General features: G+C 42.7%; 1 protein-coding gene across 1 annotated transcript in view; it reads left to right on the top strand.

Annotated features, from left to right (window-relative positions):
- Positions 1–801: 801 nt before the first annotated feature.
- Positions 802–23,716, top strand: part of reln (reelin) — a 97,472-nt gene continuing 74,557 nt past the window's right edge. The window contains exons 1-2 of the mRNA XM_053427803.1: positions 802–1,310; positions 21,335–21,442. Of these exons, the coding sequence (XP_053283778.1) occupies positions 1,058–1,310; positions 21,335–21,442 (361 nt within the window). The 5' untranslated portion in view covers positions 802–1,057. The remainder of the gene's footprint in view (positions 1,311–21,334; positions 21,443–23,716) is intronic.

Raw genomic sequence — 23,716 nt, forward strand, 5'->3', positions numbered from 1 at the left:
GTGAGGGAGAAACAGTAGTGTTACAACTGGTGTGTGCAGTGCAGTGGTGGGTTAATCTAGAGCGGAGAGGTGGCGCTCTGACAAGGGGAAAAAGTTGGAGAATCTTGTGGAAAAGGAGATTCTGATGGAAAACCCATGAAAAAAAGCAACAGTAGACGAGAAGAAAAACAAATCTTAGTACCGCTGAAGACAAGAGGAGCAACTGAGAGGTCTGGATTTGGAAAAAGAGGGAGATTGAAAGAGGGGAGGGGGTCTGAGGGAGAGAGCAGCAGAGAAGGAGGGGAAGAAGAGGGAGGTGAAGAGGGAGGGAGAGAGGAGGTGTGATAGTGGGTGGGAGAGGAGGAGACAGTCTGGTGGATGGGCAAAAAAAAGACAAAGGAGAGAGAGGAGAGTGAAAAGGATCTGTCAGAGGGCTGGTTAGGGATGAAGAAACTAATAGATGCATTGAGATAAGACAGCCAAGGTCTCAGGAGAGGGATACAAGAGTGCACAGTGGAGTAACACAGTCATTTAGTGAGAGGTAAAGAGAAGGAGAGAAAAGAGAGAGGTGGAGGAAGAGATTTAGGAATAAAGCAGAGTGATAGACTGGCAGAGAGAGAGGAGGGAGGAGAGAAGAGCTGGATGAGAGAGAGAGGAGGGGAGGCCGTCTCGTAGAGCGCGTACAGCATGCGTGGAGCTGGTGTTAGAGCGAAAGACAGACAGAGAGAAGGGAAGGAGGGAGGGTGGGAGGAGAGACGGAAACAGAGGGAGGGGTGAGGTATTTAAGCGCCGGAGCAGGACAGCACAGCCGAAGCTCTGAACTCCCCTTGAGTGAAGGTAGGACAGGGAGAGGAAGCAGAACAACAGAGAGCTTACAGTTTTCCTCACAGACAAGCCCACACACTTACACCCTTAAATTTCACACACACTCTCACGCACGCAAACACTTTTGGACTTTTGACTCATCTGGGGACTCCAAGAGCTGTCCTTTGGGAACTCTACCTGTGCCGTCCTTGCCCTCACTCATCACTCTCCTCACCCACATCCACCTCCTCAGCCCCTCGCTTGGTGAGGGGAGATGGCCACGGCGCGGGCCTCTCTCGGGGGTGCCTTAGGCTGTGCTCTGCTGGCCCTAGTCTTGGGGAGCAGCAGCATGGATTTCGGGGCACCCCCTGCGAGCTTCTACCCACGTTTCAACCCGTTCTTCTTCCTGTGCACCCACCACGGGGAGCTGGAGGGAACCGGGGTGGCAGAAGGTGGGGAAGAGGTGCTGCTCACCCTCCAAATTGCGGGCAGCCCAACTGCCTACACCCCTGGACAAGAGTACCAAGGTGAGCACACCCCCTATATGTCCACTTTTTTTTTTTGCTGCATGCTAAGAAGAATGGGATTTATTGTTTTTAGCAATTATTTTATTTGTTATTGAATCATGACATTTTTTATTTCAGTGGTTGTAAAAATAAAACTTATATATTTTTTTATAACTTTCCTTTTATGAAATAAATTCACTCTCCTTGATGAATTCAACATTTTTTGTTCTAAATGTGTTATTATGCATAATATGCATCAAAATGAATATATCAAACCATCAAATCAAGAATTACACATGCACTGCATTTTCTCCTGTTTGGTTCACACGTGCTGCGGTGGGACTGTGCAGTTTGTGCGGGGCGGCTGTTGTTGAAAAGCAGTATTTATGTAACTGTAATCAGTGTAGTGATGCTGAGTGGGACTCCTATTCAGTGCTGCGAGCAGCTTTGGTGTTTCTCTGAGCTGTGATCCTGGTGCTCCATGTGTAGGTGGCTTCTCCACAGGACTAAGAACGAGATCCCTCTAACTGAATGGGACTGAGAGTGCGAAAACTGAGTGTGCGAACGGACAAACAGAGAACACCACAAAGAGATTCTGTGACTGATGATTACAAATTTAAATAGAGGAGACAGGGATAATTGCCTCCTTTCCCACACTGATGCGCTGGCACCTGGTCTTGGAAAATATATCTCCTCTGACCTCCCAAACTGTCTCCACATTGCTCAGTCACTCACTGGCCACTTAACACTGGGGACAGTGACCCACTCAGGCCACCACAGAGCGACTAATGTCACATTCCCATGCAACTGTCCTGTTCTCCAAGAGTTTGATGTATAAACATTTTATTTATATTGCTGATCTTATCTATCTTGCTAAATACACATATTTATTGAACATTTCCTCTATTTTCTTAATCCCATCTTTGTTATTTTCTACCTAATTTGAAAAGATAAACAGTGGATGTACTGTATTACACTGTTCCTGTGCTGTTAACAACTGCCTCCAGTCTTCATTGCAAATAATCCCCTTGCAAAAAGGATACGTGCTGCACTGTAATTGTATATATAGAGAAAAATGATATGAGGAGGCCAGGATAACAGAGCAGGAGGAGAGAGGAGTCTGGAAGAAGCAGTATTATCCTCTGTCTGAAAACAACAGCCCGGATCAACCCTTCAGCCAAGTACCTTTTAACTGGGGCCGGGCTTGTAGGGAGAGCGGGTGAAGAGAGATTTGAATAACTAACTGGTGGATGGGAGGGATAGAGCGTAGGGAGAGGTTTAAATAATTAGCATTAGAAATGTGGTGGACTGGGAGGAGGGAGAGATTTAAATAGGGCCACGGCTGGGATCGGATGGAGTAGGGGGAGATTTAAATGACGATGAGAGGATTGAGATGATAAGATACCAGCAGCGGGGCTTGCACAAAAAAAAAAAAAAAGACAATGTTCCAAGCTGCTCACTTTTTTTCTCCTTCCGCTGTTTTGGCACATGATGATAGCAGCTCATTGTTAAATTTGTAGGGTTTTGACAAAGTTTGCTTGGGGATGTAAGGATGAATGTCAAGTGAGCGAGTGTAACGTGGCTGTGAAACTGTTTATGCGTAGCTGTGCACGCAGTAGTAATCCCAGTTTCCTGCGTCTCCTCCACCTCGCTCCCATCCCTCAAACTTTAATGGTTACATCCATGTAAACATGTCCGTACCGCGGGCACTGCCTCGCTCATTGTGACAGAAATTGGGTGGTTTGTGGGCTGTTTCATGTATTCGCCTACTTTGAAAACAATAAGAGGCAAAGATAGAGAGAGGGAAAACAGTACATCTGGTGGTGATATAAAAAAAGGGCGAAGAGAGTATTGCAAAATGTTTCATTCATTTCAGTGAATGAACATTTGTATTTCCGCATGCTTCATTTATTAAATTGTTGTTTTTTTCCCCTCATTGCTTTTTATGTGTTCCCAGGGTTTTAGTTTAGGATTACATTTGGTTTAATCTACTAGAAAGCAACGTGTGATCAAACCACCGAAAGACCTGCGTGTGGAAATGGTGGGCGGAAGATATTAGAGATGCTGGCCGTGTGGTCGAAGGGCTGAAAAGAAAGCGGAATGAAAGAGCGCGAAGGAGAGAGGTTGTTTGTGGAGGAAGGGAAAGTTAGAAAAATGAGAGACTGATGACCCCTTATAAAAGAGACAGGACACAAGTGTCTCGAACAACCACCTCAGCATTGGTTGCTGAGCACGAGGAAGATACTGCGTGGCCAGTTTGTCCTGCAGTAATTGGGGTTTTGACCCGACCTCACTGCCTCTTACTTCGCTGTTGCTTTTGCGTGATATGACCGTGTGTGGGCAGCGTATCTGTGCCCTGTGTGTTTTTTGTTGATGTGATTGCTGTGTTAGCCTATCAGAATTAAATGACCGAGAGAGGTTGTGTTACTCTGTTTGAAAGGTTTGAGAGGGTGGATGTATTGGCAGGGTCACAGTGGACCATAGGAAAACAGAAATACTGAAGAGATAGTCGGAACTGCTGGGAAACAGAAGGAGGAGAAGTGAAAAGATTTCTGGAGTTGTGCCTACTTGCGTTAAGGCTCTGGGGTCAATCCTTGTACCAGACGAATGGAAAGCAAGTGACTGACACACTGCCCACATACAGCCTTATCTTTCAGAGGACAGAAAGAGAAGAGCAATGAAGCAAGGTCACTCTGGGATTTGAGGTCTGTCCTCTAAAAAAAAAAAATGTGACTCATTTGAACTACTTTTGCTAAACTCAGGAAACAGTACTTGTTTCCCTTTTTTATTTCTTCTTTTAACACTGTTGTAGGAATGCGATAGGTTCTCCATACAGCAACCACATGTTTATAGGAAGCAACACCAGAGTAAAAAACTCCAGCGCCCTGTTTGTAAACAGTAAATCAAAGAGCGTTGTTTTTCATTCCTGTTGTTTCTTGCTCTCCTGCTTTGGAAACATTGCTAGTTGATTTTCACAGATGAACAACAGTGTTCAAGAATGGATGGTGACACAGAAGAGGTGCAACAAGAAGAGGTTCCAAACGGGTTGTTTTAGACTCAGAAGACATGAAGCATGTTGGATTCAGATGCAAGTGTATAGGGGGACATCATTCTACCCAGTTAAACCGTCAGATTAGAAAGCACAATGGAAAAGATTGGTGGGGGAATGGAGCGGCAGTGCGGTGTCCTCTACAAGTCATTGGAGAATAGCTTGAAATTGAGGTGCATGAGCAGAAATGGGGCCAGTGAGATTGATTAAGTTTCCTTGTGTGTCAAGGAATTTATACCATTTCTTTCTGTCGAGTTCACCCCACTTTGTAATGATGCTTGTGCACTTTCGATGAAAGCTACAGTTGTGTTTATCATGCCAGTGGTTTTCATGCAGAGCACATGTTTGGATAGAACATGCTGTTTTGTCTGGAGTCAATTAGTCTGTTATTTTTGTTGCTTGTATTGACAGAATTTGTATTTGCAGATGAGTTTTAATGCATTTCAGTTTAAAGCACTGAATGAGCCATTCATACAAGTCCCTGCTGAGGCCGGCAGGTCAAATTGGTAGCAGCTCTCCCTCGCACCATATTCATTGTCCAAACAAATTGTCCACGATTGAAAAACCAAATATATTTAATAGTATTCAGCAGTGTGTCTCTACCAAACTGCCACAATAGAAAACAGGAGAAGTGACAGAGGCTAAAACAAGAGGGCTGCTTAGAGAACTATTTGACAGTACAGGCTTAAATGCCCATTGGTCATATGTCAGTGGTCTCTACTGCGGTCCCTGGAACAGGGAAATTATTGATGACAAATTAGACTTTTTTAGCCGGTTCAAGGAGATTTGGATTTGGACCACTAAATTACATTTTTGATGGGAACTCTGAGATAAATTCATTCCCACAAAATGCCATCAGCTCTTCCCATGATAACCTATCAGATTAGACATTGCACATTGCTACAGCAGCTCTCCTGCCAGCCACCAGAAACAGCTCAATGTGCTTCCTGTGGGAAAAGCCCTTTATCTGTCTGCAAAATTGATTACTTTTCGTGGTTCTGGGAGTTTTTATACAGAGTTTGCCATTGACTGATGCCTGTAGAACAACAAGTCAGTTATGTTGAGGTGAAGGTCATCGACTCAAGGCCCCAGTAAAGCTGTAGAAAAGCAGATGTTATCTTTCAATACAACGGGTCATGTCAGTGAAGCCTCAGCGGGACATCATGGAAACACAGGGCACATCCCTAGGTCTTTACAAAAGGTGCCCGCAGCTGTCTTTGACTTAAGTTTGAATGCCAAGATGGCATCAATCTGCTGTGGGTATTATGCAGCCTGTTGGATGTTATCATCACCTTCTGCACCACTTAACCTCTGAGGGGACCAATAAAGGTCTGCTTCCTGACCTCTGACCACTTCTTGTCAGTGCTGCCATGCTAGGAGCTCTGTTCTTGCAGAGTGATTCGATTTTGCTGGTGTCTCTACTCGTCCTGTCCAACAGCCTAGTGCTCCTTACGTCTCTTTTCAACTTACATTTACTTTAAAAAGAAGCAGTAAACCTCTGAGTATTTATTACGCTGCAGCAAGCATTGGTCAGTGAACCATCAAAAGACTGGCCTAGTTATTATGCAGACAACCCCGTTTAGGGGAGCAGGGACACTGAAAGTACGAGTGAGGAAAGAGTAGAGGGGATAGGGGCTAATGGTTTAATAGGGCTCTCTTGTGAGCCAGGGAAAAGCAACATGCGGACAGCACCAGCACTCTCAAATGGTCCAAATCTTTGCATTCATTAGCTTCCCAGCTCTTCAGCCTCTCTGCCTCCTGCTGCTTTGTCTGAATAGGTCACTTCACTGAGTAGAGGGAAGTGTGTCAAGTGTATTACTGTTTGCAAGGGCTTGCTGGGTGTGTTTGGATGTTCTGTCTTTGTGGACATTGAATGATGAACCATTTAAAGAGCATTGTATTCACTGAGATATGCCAGTTTCCTTTATACAAGGGAGCAGATGGGCGAGAAATGAGAATGGATATTCATCGGGAATCTTCCCTTTGTCACACGTGCACGCTTGGCCATGCACACAGCACTCAGCTCTTAGTGGGTGATCCATCATGACATAGAGACAGGTCAGATGTTCCGCTGGCTAAACACAAATGTCCTGATCAGCAGGCTATTACGATCATTCGTGTCAATGTTACAACAGGATATGACATGATAACATGAACGTAGGTTGGTATTTTCCGCCTTTCAGGTGTTAAATGCCTCTGTCAAGTTCACAGGAACACACATTTGCTACTATAGCCTAATATGACAATGTAATGATGGTATACCAAATGGGTGGCGACAGATATATTTGTTGTTGATTCTTTTGATATTTCCTCAAAGAATCTGAGTTCCAGCAACTCAGGAGGATTTGAAGATAGGATAGTTGAGATGGGCCGGATGCTACATTTACAGAAAATTGATTCCCTGCATCAGAGCACAGCAAATCACCTCAGATAACAGTGACATTGTCAGCTTTTGCCAGGCTGGTGCCACACTGATGGCAGCATGGGACCAGGTGTGGTAGAAAAAGCTAAAATTGAAGGCCGTGAGTGGACCCATGCCAGGCATCAGTGTGTGCCTGTGCCAGCCTGATCTGGGCATGTGGCAAAGAGCTTTTACATTTTTTATTTTCAATTTCCTCAAGGGGTTCATTTTCTAGCCAAAACAAGAATGCTCTTAACAGGCAAATGTGAGCAGTGTTTTTGGTAACTTTCATGAGTGGGTAGACGAGTGGGTACGAGCATTTTCAGGATGTTTGAGTGTGTGCTTAAGTGTTGGTGGTTTTGCCTGATTTGGAGTGCCCGTTGTTGGTAATACAAGCGGGGGGGGGGGGGGGGGGGGGGTGGAGGCAGATGCTAGACTCTCATTTGCCCTACTGCTTGCTGTTTTTTCCATGTTTGTCTTTTCAAGTGTCTTGAGGGTTAAGTTGTAGATAGGACAGACTGAACTCCAGGCACAACTTTAGCAACATGTTAACCACCAAGACCTATTTTCTTTTATTTTTTCTGTACCTAAAGCAAAAAACAATTGGTTGTGTTCTTGTTGTTACTCTATTATCTGTTGTTGATGAAGAATAAGCACGATGAGCAATGCTGTATTTCAGTCCACGTGAATAAATCAGTGTGGTAAACCATTTAGGGAAGTACAACAGCTCACAGATGTACGTTATAAGTCCTAAGGGTGAGACACTTTGTTAGTCTTCTAACAGAAAACACAAGGGACACACCCATCCAGAGTCTGTTTAAATATTTTTTCTTTGCCAAATTATAGCCTCCCCCCTCTCCTTTGCATCGGCCTCTTTACTTTTATTTAACAAGCAGTTTGAATCAATGTTTTTAACTTGTCAGAAATCTCCATCAGCAGATCTTCGTGTGACATGTCTATGCAAACTCATGCTAATGTTCCCAACCCAATCAACCTCATAACAATGAGCCAGTGTTCATTGTCCTTAAGGAGTACCAAGTGGCTCTAAGCCGGATTTTGAAAAGTGATGGATCCTTTTAAAACCTTTTTTTCCCTGCCTCCCATCCTTCCTGCTGGACGTGTTGTTCTCATGGGGTGGTTTCCCAGCCGCTGTTGATTGGCGTGTCAGCTTTGCCGATGGCCTCTTCCTTCTAGAGAATGGAGCTCCTGTTGGAGGATTGTGTACCTCCTCCACCTTCTTCTCCTCCTCTTGCTCTGGATCCTCCTACTGGCGACTTCATTGAGAGAGCTGTAATCCCTGCTCGGGGCCCAGTGTGTCGTCTGTGCTGATAGCATTCAGAGGGCCTTGTAGCGCTCCAGTGGACCCACTACAGAGGAGGCGGCCTGGTGCAACTGGCTGGGTGCTGGGCACACAGCGCGTGGCACAGGCGGATTAGCTCCAGCCCTACCCCCCATTCAGCCCCGGCCTCTTTCAAACAACCAGACCCTCTCTGTTCAGAGACACAGCAGGCTGGCAGAGGCAGATTACACGTCCACGCACACACACAAACTCACACATATTTCTGCCGAAAGTGACAGCATGGTTGAGGGGGTTGGTGTTTACAGGGCCCCTGATGCTCTGTTGTGAAATCCCACATATATAACCTCATACCTCTAGCCCCCACAGGTCCATGTGTCATCAGTGAGCTCTGACTCAGGGTTAGAACATTCACAGAGATTCTCCCAATAGACGACAAGAAAGATTACATACATATATCAATTTGTTCCTGCTTTTGGGGTTTATCAAATTCAGCAGGATTTATGAAGTGCAAGCATAAATAGTTGTCCCTTTTGAAATGGTGCATCAACTTATTTAGTGAAATATTAGATAAACTATAAGGAATACCCAGTAGACCAGAGTATTTTACACCCCAGCAGATTAGGTGTTTGATTTTACCTTATCTTCTGGGTCTGTGAGACAACAGCAAGAGACTTCACCTTCCTGCCTCAATACACTCCATTGTCACTGACTCTGTCCAATGATAGGAAAAACGTTCTTCCCTCAAAGATTGATCTCTGTTCTCAGTCAAACTATTGGGCAAAAATAAATAACAAAAACATGAAGCAGAGAATGTGTTTGTCACCTGGTGCTCAGAAATGAGACACCTCGACATTGACCATAGCCCCCTCTGGAGATGGAAATCTTGTTTATTACTTCTGCCAAGGAGGTTATGTTTTCGTCTGCAATTGTTTGTCTGTCTGTTAGCAGGATTACACAACTCGACTCAACAGATTACCACAAAAGTTGGAAGAAAGGGACGTTTATGAGTCAGGGAACCCATTGCATTTTTGTTTGGATCTGTAAAAAGGGGCGGATCCAAGGTTTTTTCTTTTACTTTCTTTTGTATTGAAAATAAGGCATTTCTGTTGATTTCAAAGATCTCTCTCTGGATCTTGATGAAAACATGCCCAATACCAATACAGCCAAATTAGCACTGATCACTTTGTCTGAATATAAACAGTTCAACGTCTTTGTCGATGACCAAACACATTTGTTTACATGCAGACATTATATAATGACAGCATAGGAAAGGGAGAGATGCAGTCACTTAATGATCCCAGCCTTCCAGTGAAAGCAAAGGTCTGAGGTAGAGGTTAAGACAGAGGAAAGATGGGATGAGAGAGTGGTGATGGATGCGCTATTAATTACACCAATGAGTGCATTCTTACCAAGCTGAGCTGGTGTGATTAAGACTAGATGTCAAGGGAAATGTTCCCCATTGATCCACTAGCAGTAGAGACCATCTAGTCTTTCATTACTGCGACCAGCTTGTTAATTAGAAATCAATCTTTCCCTCTGTTCTCTACAGCCCCCTCCACACCACTGTGCTACTCCCTTTTCTACACAAACATTGATACCCAAGGGCCATGGAAGAACATCAGGCTTTGACTAATGTCAGTACTTTTTCACCTAGTTGGCCATAATCTGAGGCCCATTATCCTGCCTTCCTTTCCAGCTCCCAGGACATCATTGCGTTCTGTAAAGAATTAGCCAGATTCTAGGATTGCTTTCAAACTGAGGACTGAATTCATATTTATGAGCCGATCAACAGTTGCTGTCTGTTATCTGTGACTGCACTGTTTTATATTTTAAGGATCAAATCTCTATCCTCAAATTAAACTCAGTTACATCAGTTGATTTATACATAATGAAAAATGTGGATCTGTCGTTGATCTGTTGAACCATCATGTGATTATCTAATGTACTACTCCTCTGAGTGGAAATGACAAAGTCTGTAAAAAAATGAAAGCAACAAAATAACAGTTTTACATGAATGTTTCTCTTAAATTATAGAGAGGAAACAAGGACAGCAATGATGTAAATGTCGTCTACGTGAGAATGAGAGTGGACAGTCGAAGAGATGCTGAAAAGGGCTGTCAGAGTGGAGTTGTAAATTGAACCACTGTGTAAAGTGTTATTATTATCTGTGAATGGAGGAGCATGGTTGGAGCTGCTGTCAGCCTTGAATACCGGCGGGCAGCTAGAGCCAGCGTGTGTGCTTCTGTGTGCACATATACATGTTCATACAATAATGTCTGTGAACAGGCAGAGCAGATGTCTGGTTTTGCAAAAGGGAGACATGTCCAGATGTTTCAGGACAGTAAGCACTCTCAACTAGGTACAGATGTGATTATGTTGCAGGGAGTCATTTAGAGGCTAATGTTGTCTGTCACTTTTGGAAAAAAATCGAATTTGAACAAGGCTAAACTGTTTTTAAAAGTTGTTGAAATAAATTCAAGTCTAATTCATGAACCAGAAATGCAAATAGATAAACGTATTGAAAAGTATACCAAACTATTGGTAGTCTTGTCGATTTGCTGTTGTACTTCTCAGGTCTCACTTTCGTGGAAAGTTAGCAGAACAGTACTCAGATGTGTAATCACTGTATGCAGGGAAGTGCTTTTTTATTTTATACAGTGTCTTTGTTGGTCATTATGTTTATGAGGAAAATACTGTCTGCCTGCTACACATGCGGGGAACCCTGGCTGTGCCAACTTGCAGGCCGGGCTAAATTTATATTGATTTGATATAAAACTTCATGTTTGGATAAATTTAGACCTTTGCTGTCAGTCATCTGCTCCAAACATTACAACCAATGTGTTGCTCCTGATGATCCAATTGGAATATTAACCAGTTGTTTGGGCCTATAGGGCATGGTTAAGGGTTGTGTTGGCCATGTTTCCTTTTATTTGGGCATGAGGGTCGGACACTCAGCTATAAAAGCACCCACAGACAGTAAAATAAATTGATGTCTATGATGAAACTACTTCAAATGGTATCAGCATTTCCCACTGAATTAATTCAATACATGGTGCCAACAGGGGTGCACGTGCACAAGCACGAAGATCACTCATGCACTACAGATTCCTGAATGACAGGTACACAGACTGAAGAGTGAACGTTCCTAAACAAAGAAGAACTGCATTGCTTTGATGTCTGAATATCTGCGTGGACAGTAAAATGGAGGTTATGGACCATAATGCAAGTTTTCTTGAGCGAGACTTGTCAAGATCTCATATCTTATTATGAGCAGTATTAAAACATTTGTGGTTCATTTTGAAACTGTGGTCGGACAAATTAGAATGGTGAGCCGCATCAATCTAGATAACCAATGGGAAGCACTTGGTTTGATGCACTTAGAGTGGGAATATGAAATTCCAACGGGCCATTTCAGTTAAAATGTCTATTTTCTACTATATTGGAATGAATGTTTTTTGAATAAAGAAATTGACGGCTGTGTGATCTAATGACATAATAGCACTATTGACAGCAACCCCTAGAAGCCACACTTGTATTATGATAATAAAACTAACCCAAACCCTTGTTGAATATCCATATGTACTGTACAATTGCTGACCAGCATAAAGTGAGTACCATGTCGTTTACTGTTCACGAATTTCAAGCTGTTCAAAAGTCCAGGTTGATGCTCTGATAAAATGTGCAGTTTGATGTGTCAGCCCATGAGGACGGCTAAGATGAGGGCAGGTGCACCTGGTGCTAACATACTTACTTATTCTCTTTCATGTCCTGAGCCTTACTGAGCTCCGGAAATTCAATGTTTGAAATGCAGGGAATGGTTATTCAGCAAAAAAAAAAAAATTTAATATATTTTTTTAATTCATCAAGAAAATTAGGTAGTTACTTTTTTATGCCATTTTATATGATGGAAATAATTCAACAGAAGCACTGTAAGTCATTTGAATAAAACATAAACTGAATAGCTTCAAGACACTGACATTTATTAAGTTTAGTCAATTCATCTCCTTTAATGTGAGGAGAGGTACATGTTATGCATTACCAACAACAGCCTGTCTCGCAGCTCAGAAGAAGGACGAGACTCCCTCTGTAGTTTGATTCCACACTTAATTCATTTAAAAGCTGCTTCTCCTGCCCTGTACACCTGCCATTTCGACAGTGACTATTAATTCCTCTGTGGTTTTGATCACTTGACACTTAACATACATTACTGTGTATCAGGCTATTCAATGCCATTGTTTTGAGGTTTCAAGGTCAATAATTTTCGCAATAGTGACAGAAAAAGCCTACTTTAGAATGCAGGGATCATACTTTTGTACGATCAGCAATCGTTTGCTGTAACTCCCTCCTGGCAGGTCTACCTGCTACTGCCATCCGACCTTTGCAGCTCATCCAGAATGCAGCAGCTCGACTGGTTATTAACCAACCTTAATTCACTCACACTACTCTGCTCCTCCGCTCCCTTCACTGGCTACCAGTGGTTGTCCGCATCCGGTTCAAAACACTAGTACTTGCGTACCATGCTGTGAATGGATCAGGTCCAGTCTACATCCAAAACATGGTCAAACCTTACACCCCAGCTCGTTCACTCGGCTCTGCTTCGGCTAATCTACGCGTTTCTCCCTCACTGCGAGCTAAACACTCAACAAAATCACCACTGTTTGCTGTCCTGGCTCCTAAATGGTGGAATGAGCTCCCCATTGACATCCGGACATCAGAAAGTTTACACATCTTCAGCCGAAAACTAAAAACTCACCTCTTCCGACTATACCTTGAATGAATACAAAAAAACAAAAAACAAAAAAACTTTTGAAACTCACACTTTTAGTAGCACTTAAATGGCACTTACTTATAGCACTTTGTTGTTTTGCTTTATTTTGAAGAAATGTACTTTCTTGATTCCTATTGTTTTTCTTTGGATTGGTAGGAGATATTATTCAGTGATTACGATTGAGTAGTATCCATGGCTCAAAGAGTTAATCAGAACCTTGCGTTGCTAACAGTTCTATCTTTTGATTGAAGTATGAGCGTGAGATCTTGACAGAACATAGGTGTAATGACAGAGGTGATTTGGTGGTCACTGTCACATCAGATATTGGATATGATGTGGCTTCCCTGCAGTTATTGTGAAGAACATTACTCATCGTCTCTCTCTTTGCTATCTTAAAGAGCTGCTTTCTTTTAATTCAGAATTATGTGGGTATGATGGTTGTTAAAGTGATGTTAATATCTTGATAGGTAGGTTGCAGTGGACAGAAAGGATGTCACTCTTTTGATGCTGCTCTTCCTAATCCGAATTTTCAAGGCCTTGTTTTGACAAATCCAGATCATGATTCACATCGCTGTGAAGTAGTTTGGGGTCGGCTGATGGGGGTTCTGGGAGGTCGGGGACAGACCAGCTGTGGCACAGGACGTAGAGGTCATATGGGCTGGTGTCCCTGAGGCAATGAGGTTATATAGGCTGTGGCTGACAGCTCAGCCCTCATTACTTCCTTCCTGGTTCCTGTCAGGGCAGCACCCACTTGAGCAGGTGAAATGGAAAGGGAGTTATTTAAAGCGAAACTATGAAAAGTGTCTGCATTTTTATTATGCTTATTGTCACAGCTGGTTTACTGGTTGACTATATATATGCCCGAGTGGTCGGTACATGTTTCCGTAGGAATAGGTTAGCATGTGATGAGTTCACATCCATCCATATATGTGCTGTTATGGTGTGTGCTTATGGGTGTTGGTTGTGTGTTTCCTATTGTAAGATGCTGTGGTTTGGGCCTGACAATAGTTTTTGAGGCAGCCTTGTGTTTTCTTACATTCCTTGAATTTTCTTTCGGGAAGGATGTTGTAACTTTTCTCCCGTAACCTGTGGTAGTTATTATATTGTCTTACCTGGTTCATGTTTCTCTTGTTAAACACTTTGGATTTTGATAAAGAATTAGCATGTTCAGTATTGATAAGTGATGGAACTGCTTTGCTTGTCATGGCTAGTTGGCAGAAGCCTTTTCTTTGTCTGCACACATGGATGAACACATGGTGTTGATCATAAGGACAACTCACACTCCAGTCCTGGCAGTCACCAAGCGACAGCGGGAAAGAATCATGGCATTCCTGAACCCTATTACAATATAACCTTTTTACTCTAACCACCAATTATGTATCTGATGTTGAGTATGATTCATTTCATGTTAAAAGTTCTGTAAAACAAACACCTATAAGGTGGGTTCAATTAATACTTAAGCATGATTCCGTCCCACTGCGATAGGTCTCCGATTATTATATCAAGTTGTCCTTTGTTCTGAAAACCTGCAGTGCTTTCTTACCCCGTCTCCTCTCATACTATCAACTCTTCTTCAAAACCGATCAAGGCAAAGTCCAAATAACTGAACTGTAGCTGATCAAAACCCATTTAGTGTCTCACAACAGAGATCAGTACTTAGCTGGGTTGTGCATGCTGTTTGAGGCTCAATGAGCCTATGAATAATGTTGAAAGACCTGAAAGATGATTTTCTATCAAAGCCAATCTCAGGTAAAGAGAATAGCCTTTGAGTTGTCACAGGGTGATGTGCTTCCTCTGAAACAGGCAATGTTCCATTAGAAACTATGAAAAAAATGTCTGTCATGACTGATTTTGCCCTGATTAGCTGATAAACCTTAGAGGTTGTGTCCTTCTCACAAGTCAAAGTTCAACCTTTTGCCACGTAGTTAAGAACAACGTATATATATATCTATATATATATACATATTTTTATTTAGTAGATCATTTTCAGATTATAGAGTGTGTTCCTAGAGCACTGATTTAAAAAAAACATTCAAATCTTTTACTCTGGAGACTCTAGAGTACAAAAACTGAGGCTTCTGTTAGAATAATTCATACACCTGTGCTTGCTCGTGTTCAATCATGTGACACAGGCCTATATGGTTGTAAACAGACACACATACACTATCATATAAAAGCGGCACAATGAAGCGTGATTGTGAAGCAGATTATGTGTGAGGAACAGGATGCTTGTGATAGAACTGCCTTTTCACTCCTGTTTTTCTCCATGGCTGTTGGAGGGGTGAAGCCAAGTTGGGCAGGCAGGACGGCTTCAGCTCCACTTCTGAGTAGAACCTCAACAAAGCAAAGTTGACCAAGGACAATAAAAGGCTGCACGTTTTAATCTCTGGTAGCTATACAAAATTCTGTAAAGTTGTCTTAAGAGGTCAATTTTGCTCGCAAAAACATGGTGGAGATGTTGTCGATAAGCCGACCTGTAGACCTGCTCAGTGGCTTATAGGTTGTCTGTGATCTAGTGTTTCACAGCAGCAGATGGCAGTGCCAGCAGGCCAGGATGGTGCCAGAAGGTTACGCAATGGAATGATGCCTCTAAGACCTGACTGGTACACCGCATGACACGTGCAGAAACACACTTCCCACACCATCTTCTGAAACTGTGGAGAAGCATCCATACTTACGTAATTCTGTATGTCTGTCTTCAAAATCTTGGAACTTGTCAGTCTAAAGGACCAATCTTTTCTTTGTCGTACCAGTAGAAACTGGGACTGATCTTGTATGGCGTCATGCTGATGACTGACAGTTTGAACCATTCAGGAAGCTCAGAGTGAAGTGGCACCCCGGCACTGGCATGACCGCGGAAACAGATGGAATTATAGCTTCCCCCTGGTCTGGCCTTCATTTCCTGGTCCTCTCTGGGGCATGTGTGTGTCTGCCAGTGGGATATGGGTCAGATGGTTGGTTATCTTTATCCAGATTGTTGCCAGGAAAACCTCCATCCATTTGGAAACAAAAAGGGCATCCTCCTGGTTCACTGGGAGAAAAAAATGGGGAATTCATTCATGACATGTTCGGTTACAGTATTTCCTTTTCTTGTCTTCTACAAATTATTTTAGCCACTATGTAGCTTTTTGTCACTCATGTGGTACAGTGCTGACAATGATCATTTATGTCTTTGGTTTTTATCTGAGTGCTACTAAGTCCAATCTAGTTAGAACCTCATGTCTTTCCAGGTTGAAGTATTTAATGTTTTTCTGAGAAGGAGTAAAGTGTAGGTGTGGGGAGGTCTGATGGGTGTGTTTGTACACAAAGAGCAGAAAGGAACTGTTCAGGCTATGCCAACCACACAGCGACTTCAAAGCAAGTAGAGTAAGCATCTCCGTAAATCAGGTCTTCTATTAGAGCGTACAGACTTCCTGTCCAGCTCCCGCCTTAATCCCTCACCACGCTGTTTTCTAAGAATGAGCTCATGCCACCAAGCTTTGCCAACCACAGTGTCGACTGTGCTTCGCTACACCATAAGAAGACATTACTGTTGCTTTTAGGATGCCACTGGGCCCAATTTTTCTGCTCCCTAACATGATTACTGAAGCGGCACACAGTGAGCCATTCACATTAGTTTAGAATTTCCAACATGAGCAGCACTTTGGTCTGTTTTTCACAGTTCAATATGCTTGGTCCTTATTCTTGAGGAACTGGCCAAAATAAATCCATCAATCATCAACCCTACCCTTACTGCTGTTATTATAAACAAAGGATTGACAGATTCTCAGTCTGCCCATTGGAACATACATTTCCTAAGGCAACAGCATACATCTTTGGGACTAGTTAAAAATGTAATCAAGCATCTTATATAATTGAATTCTTTCTGTACCTTTTTTGTGCTGTATTGAGGATACCTTTACAGCATTTGTGCGATCAGGTAATACCATAATGAGGTCAGAAGAAGTCTGAAATATTAAGGCTAATATTAGCAGATGTTGAGACAAAATAAGGAATACAGTGTTCTGCAGATAAATTAACTGGCATAAGAAAATATTTGGTACGATAGAATAGATTTTATTTTTGCAGAATAGTTTGTAACAAAACATAAATTTTCCATTATTGATTAGTCCTCTTTGGTGTATTCTGCATGTGATTGAGATCTGAGTGACCTTTGTATTGTGTTTGTGAATGTGTGTTTTGTTGCACTGTTTGTTGAGTGTGGTGCCTTAACATTACTCCTGGTGGATCCAGAGAAGTGAAGAAAGCCCCCGGCCCATCAATAGTTGAGTAGGAGCACGGTTATGTGTGTCTGTAATGAGGCATACCACATCGCATCATTAATATTACATGCTGGCTTGGGGCCAAGGGATGTGCTCTGTGGTGTGTACAAGTATAAAGTATGAGCAGTTGTATGTGGGTATGAGCGCTCTGCATAGAGTGTAATGAGTGTTTTGTAATACGTAAGTGTAGGTTCATTTCCAGGAAGTCCGGTTTGAGTAATAGATTAATGTGCTGTAAGGTTTATTAGACAGCATTATAAATACTCCGCAGCAGTTTATAATACTCACACAGAGAACTTTACAACTCTGGATAGTTATCAAGTAGCAACTTTGGAGTGTGGACATTACAGAGCAATCCTTCTGGCCCTGCTAGATGATGTTGTGTTGTGGAAATACTTAAGGTTGCCAGTTTCAAATTATATCTGGACTCCTCATTGTTTGGCCCAAGACACTCACTTTAGCACCCCCCTGTGCTAATGGACATCCTCTATTCAACTGCATGGGGAAGGGGTCTGTGTTTTTTCATGCAGGGCTAAAGTTGATTGGTCTTACTAAGCTGCCACCCAACCCATCATCCATCTCGAAACTGCCAATCAAATATCTGAAACAAATACTGTGATTTATTGCCACAGAATTAAAGTATTTATTTGTGTAACACTTTAATTTAGAAACCAGATATACTGTATTATATCCAGAATTAGAGATATTCAGATTGTAATTTATTTGTTTAAAAAAGCCTGTAATGCATTTTATGTAGCTTTATCTTACAACTGCATTTCATCTTACATGTTGCAACAAGAAAAATCCCAAGATTCAGTCCAGATGTTTGCATCAATTATGTGAGATGAACACCTGGTTTGTCTGCACAGCTGAACAAATCACAGAAAAGTGCACATAAGTACACACAGAAAAATCATTAATGTGTTGGATGAGAGTGTTGGTGATAAAAGTTCACCTCCATTCCCGCCTCATCCCCCTCGGCCAAGAGAACGGTTCTCAGAAATGAGGTATAGACCAGAATGTTAAGGGCTACCATCAAAGGCTGCCAGCCTCGTCCTTTAGATCTGTGTGTGTGTGTGTGTGTGTGTGTGTGTGTGTGTGTGTGTGTGTGTGTGTGTGTGTGTGTGTGTGTGTGTGTGTGTGTGTGTGTGTGTGTGTGTGTGTGTGTGTGTGTGTGTGTGTGTGTGTGTGTGTGTGTGTGTGTGTGTGTGTGAGTTTTTGAGTCCGAGTTTGAAAGCGAGTATGTTTGTGTGAAGCACCCCCAAAGGTGATTGGATCTCATCTGATTGGCTCATCCGTCTGATGCGTTCCACAAGCGAGTGAGAAAGGGGTATTAGAGGCATGTCTAAATAATTTAAATCTTTCATTTGTATTGATCAGGTAGCGCAGCTCTCCGTGGGCTACTCGACTACTCCCTATCTCTATCCTTCTTCGCCCCCATTCTTGTTATTTTTTCTTCTAATATTGTAACCTTGTGCCCCGAGCTTTGCTTCCTTTCCACTCTTTCTCCCCTCGACCTCCACATCAAACAGAGTTCAGGTACACTGCTGCGAGGGAGCAGAAAATTCATGTGAAGGGAGTGGATAGGGAAAGTGAAGGAGAGAGCATTTCTTTAAAACCATGATTTCTCAAATGTGAGTGAGGCTGAGCAAGAAAGGTGGAAAAAGTGGAAAAAGAGAGAAATAGCGTGGTGAAAGCAGCAAACAAATCTCTTTTGTGTGAGTAGCCCACTGGCAAGTGTCCATGGGGCGTAATGGAGTCTGTGTAACCTTGGTGTTTCAGGTCAGTGGAAATGCAGAAATGGCTTATTGTGTGTATTTAAGGGTGTTGAAGCCCAGTCCAACTTAGTGCATTAAACCCAGTCCATTACTCCATTAAATACTGCATCATGCCTTGGCCTTGGATCAATACAACATAATGTAAACACTGATAGCATGTCTCACCACACTCTGGATTGGATTGCTTGAGTCTGTAATGCATTCTGTCAAACGGATATTGCACAAAAGATAAGCACATATATACACAATATGAACATGATAATTGCTTGTTTGAATGAGAAGGATTTTTTCTCTTATTTCCCCTGCGTTCTGTGGGTACTGCGGAGCAAGAGATGCACTGTGCAACATGGATAGAATATGATAATACTTCTGTTGCCAAGCAAAATATCTCTTTCCCACAATACGGCTTCTTGTACACACTGTACACACCGATAGAATTTGGCAGCATACTTACGGTTGATGAGAAAAGGGGAACACAGGGCAGTTACTTGTTGCTCAAAGCATTTTTTTAAATCCATTCATACGAAAGAGAAATATCTGCACACAAATTACATTTTGTATTAGGCTCTCTAAAATAGGTATATATTTCAACTGAGAATGTTTTGAATGGGCCAAATTGTAAACAGCTTTCTTTTCATCCATTAATATTATAGCAGTAAATTGCATTCTTCATTGTCAATGAATGCTCTTTGTGTAATTATTCATGCTGTAGTGGAGCATGTGAAATACAGTGTTAGAGCATCAGCTACATTTTTGTATTAATCTGTGACAGTAGAGGAGAGGAGGAAACGTCTGGATATAATAAAGATTGTGGGATGCGTTATTGTGGCTTTGATATTGAGGCGAGCTGGGCTGGACTGTGTTTTTAAGACGCACATCCAATATAAACACAAACAATACACACACACACACACACACACACACACACACACACACAAGCTGGGCGCCTTGTGTGAGTTTGTTAATGTAGTCACCCAGACAGACAGACAGAGCAGAGAGACAGGGCCACACAGGAGTCTGCTCTGCCCAGATTCCCACATCGAAACACACCAAGCCCAGAGGAATGAACGCCCCAAGCCCAAACTGACATGTAGCTATTGTTACTAAAAACACACCAGCGCCCCGGGTGTCTCCTGCTTTTCCCTGTTCAGTTTTCCCCCTTAAAAAACAGGGGGATTCCAGGTCAGGAAATAACAATGCCTCCATCTTTCCCAAGTGCAAAGGATTTTGACCTCAATGTAAAAAACGTTTTTTTTTGGTGTGTTTTCTGAGCCGCAGAATGTTCCGCCTTGCTCTGATCTGTCTGGCTGGAAGCAGTCCAGTGCCTCAGCTCTTTTTTCCTCCAGTGATGCATCGGGCTCTGTGGTCCCGTCACTCAGGGTCTTTGTTTACTGGGCAGATCAATAGTTGACTTGCTGCTGGATAGACTAAAACTATAGATCTGTACAGGTGGATAATAGAGGAGCAGTTTTCTCGTCTCCTGCTTGTTTGTGTTGACCTGTGACAAGTCAAGGCTTAGTGAGGCTATCAGGGTTACAGCCAATGAGCTTATCACTCCCCTTTAATATGATTGTCAATAATAACAAGTTCTGATTGAAGCTCTGTAGTTTGTTCAGGGTGAGTTAGATTACATTCTGGTGCTCTTTGCTGTGAGACAGACACTAAGGAGACGTGAACATGCTGTTTTCTTGTTGGTTCAATTACTTTAAACATGACTTTAGCCCCCTGTTAAGCAGGTTCTCTAATTTGTTGTGTGTATGTCTGTGAGGCATTGTTGCTGTTGCTTTAACACCTGCCTACACATCTGTGCTCTCTCCTCTGCTCCCTCCTGCGGGGCGTTTGGTGTCATCAGTTTCCCAGTTAATGGTCACTTTATATTTCTGTCTGTTACCTCCTGAGCTCTAAGCTCATTAGCAGCAGGCAGGAGGTTAGGGATCTGGATATGTCATGTGTGTGTTTACACTTCCAGACTTCCTGTCCAAACGCATGGCTATCACACGTGAACATAACTAAGTATTTGTGATCTCTGACAACTAATCAGCTAACTAAGTACAAAATTTGTTTATATTCCCATCCTCTTGTGAGTTATAAGTAAGTGGTGGCTAAAACATTAGCAGTTGATATATTACATTTAGCACTTTGGCCTCACAGCAAAATGGTTACCGGTTCGAATACCAGTGAGAGGAGTTTGCATGTGCCCCTGTGCTTGAGTGGGTTATCTCCGGTACCAAAGACATGCAGATTCAAAACTGACCATAGGAATGAGAATAGTTGTTTGTCTCTATATGTGAGCCCTGTCATATGCTGGCGAGCTTTCCAGGTGTACCCTGTCTCTTGCCCAATGTCAGCTGGCTCCTACTGCCTCCATTAGCCTCAAAAGGATAATCAGTAAAGGAAATGGATGGATGTTTTATTTGAGTGTTATGTGACATAATCATTTCAGATTCTATTCCAATGTTAACCATTCTCCTTTCTCCCTTTCTTCAGTAACCGTCTCTACCAGTGTATCATTTGATGGTCTGCTGGTGACTGGCCTCTACACCTCCACACCCGTCCAGTCAGCTCCCATCCCGGCTCCAGCCGCCTTTGGCTTTGGTAAGTCTTCATAAGATAACACTGTGAATTTGGCTTCCTTACTCATTCTCCTAGTGCCAATACAAGCTCAGCTCCGCCTTGGACCTCATAGAACAAACAAACCATCAGATCCTGTAAATCGTATCTCAGTGCTGGGAGTATGGTGTATCACAGCAAGCACAGCCCAGCGCAGTGATCCACATCCGTTCCCAGAATGAATATTAGACCACTTCCCTGCTCCCATTGTGACAGCCCATGATGGATGAGGAGTTGGGGATGATGTGACCATGAGTTTGGCCAGATGGGTTTTCATTGATGTTTGAGAGAAGAGAAACAGAAAACTGGAGGTTAGATGAGGTGAGGACGTTGGAGAGCAAGGCAGAGAATATAAGTAAGGGCCTTAGAGAGACAAAACTAAACTTCCAGTAACAAAGAGCAACTTATTAATAGTCAAAGGTTCAGCGGGGTGGAGTGGTGCAGTGGAATAGCAAAGACATTTAATTTACCAAAAACATATTTTCTTATTATTACAATAATGAAAAGTTTTCTATGAAAACAATTCAGGAAATGATCATGTAATTCAATTTTGTTTGTTGGTTAAAAACGCAGATCCTTTATGACATTAATATTCTAGTTGTTGAACCCAGATTTTTGTTTATATTATCAGCGTTCCTCTATCAGCATCCATTTGGACAGAACTCTGTCTGCATGTGTTGCTGTGTGTTATTAATTTGTTTAGTCTCAAAAAAATGTTGACAAGTGCATTCTAATTAAGACAGCAGAGGCAACTAGAATAAACTTAAGTGTTTGAAGATTTTTAGACTTGGATGAAGTGATGGCGGATGGAGTCCCTGTGTGACGGGGTGGGGGTTCTCCAAGGGCAATGAACCAGCCATAAAGAAGTCCTCAGAGAACAGGGCCACTGGCCCAGAACTGCTGCACAGCGGGCTCACTTATTCTGACTAACTCCACTGTTCCTAAGATCCTGACTTCACTTCAGCCAGGGCAGCTCTTCACTCTTGGCAGCACTGTTTACTGGGGAGGCGTCCAAGCAAGGATTGCATCATCTTTGCTTCACTCTCATTAATTTTAAAAGTTTTAAGGGAAGGGCTGCACAGACCGATCGGCAGCAGCCTGTTGGACTGTGGGTCTCTGCATGGCATGTGAGTGCAAAGCCCTCCGTTACAGTATGCGTAGCCCGCTAAGCAGAGATGCTCTCCAGGTTTCACAGAGCAGTTACTCAGTCTCTCCTCAGCTGAAGAGCACTCTGTACTGTGTAATGCCCCAAGAACACAAAAATAATGTTTTAATGAAGAAGAAACAGAAGGATGATGTGTTACGGCCACCACAGTCCAACTGTCTAAATTGCTATTTGATCCTTTATTTAATTAATTCGCACATCTTAAGGTTGATGGGATGCTTTTGAGAAATGGAGTGGCAGCAGCCTTGTTGGTCTGTAAACCATGCTATCTAACAAGGTGTCACATCTGGGGATTGAAGGGTCTTCAGCCCTGTGAGGCCTGAAGTGAGATAGTCCCAGAGGGGGAGAGCTTCATCAATGAGCTCATGCAAACCCGTTGACAGCGTTGTGCATAAGAGACCCAGTCTTTGAGCAAAATACTTTGAAGATAATGCACTGGAGCAATAATGGAATGAGATGCAGCTTGATGTTCATTGTCTTTGTTACAAATATTCAAGCATTTGTGAGGACGAAAGGGTCATGCAACTCCTCAAGGGAGTTTGATGAGCCTGGTGTTTAGTGTAGAGTGTCGAAGATATGGCGTGGCTCCAAATCCCCCACAATGGAGGCATATAGGGGACACAGATACACATGGTTAGCAACATGCCTGCACACATACAAACACTTAGAATCCAAAAAGCAAAGCCACGCTCACTCAAGAGCACATGCACTCACTCCACATGTGTACAGATGTTGGAGCAGCGCATGACTGAGTGAACATGTGGTTGACAGATGTATCAAGGCAGGAAACTACATCAACTCCAGCATGGGAAGAATGAAAACTCACTGTATCACCAAATGGCTGTGTGCATGAAAAGATCAGTGGTATATTAGGATTTCTAAATGTAATTTTTTTTAAATTTTCAATCACAAGACTGTTAAGTTAGTAGATATTTACTCATCTGCTCCTAGGAGGATATGTATTTGCCCCTTTTGGTTAGTTTGTTGGTTGGTTGTCAACTTGGTGGAAAGATGGAACATGGTCCAACCAACAACCCATTACATGTTGATTGGGATTTAGGCAAATCCAGGAAATGGTTTAACATTAAAATTGC

This window comes from Pleuronectes platessa, chromosome 7 (genome assembly GCF_947347685.1).
Source record: "Pleuronectes platessa chromosome 7, fPlePla1.1, whole genome shotgun sequence".
Classification (NCBI taxonomy): Eukaryota; Metazoa; Chordata; class Actinopteri; order Pleuronectiformes; family Pleuronectidae; genus Pleuronectes; species Pleuronectes platessa.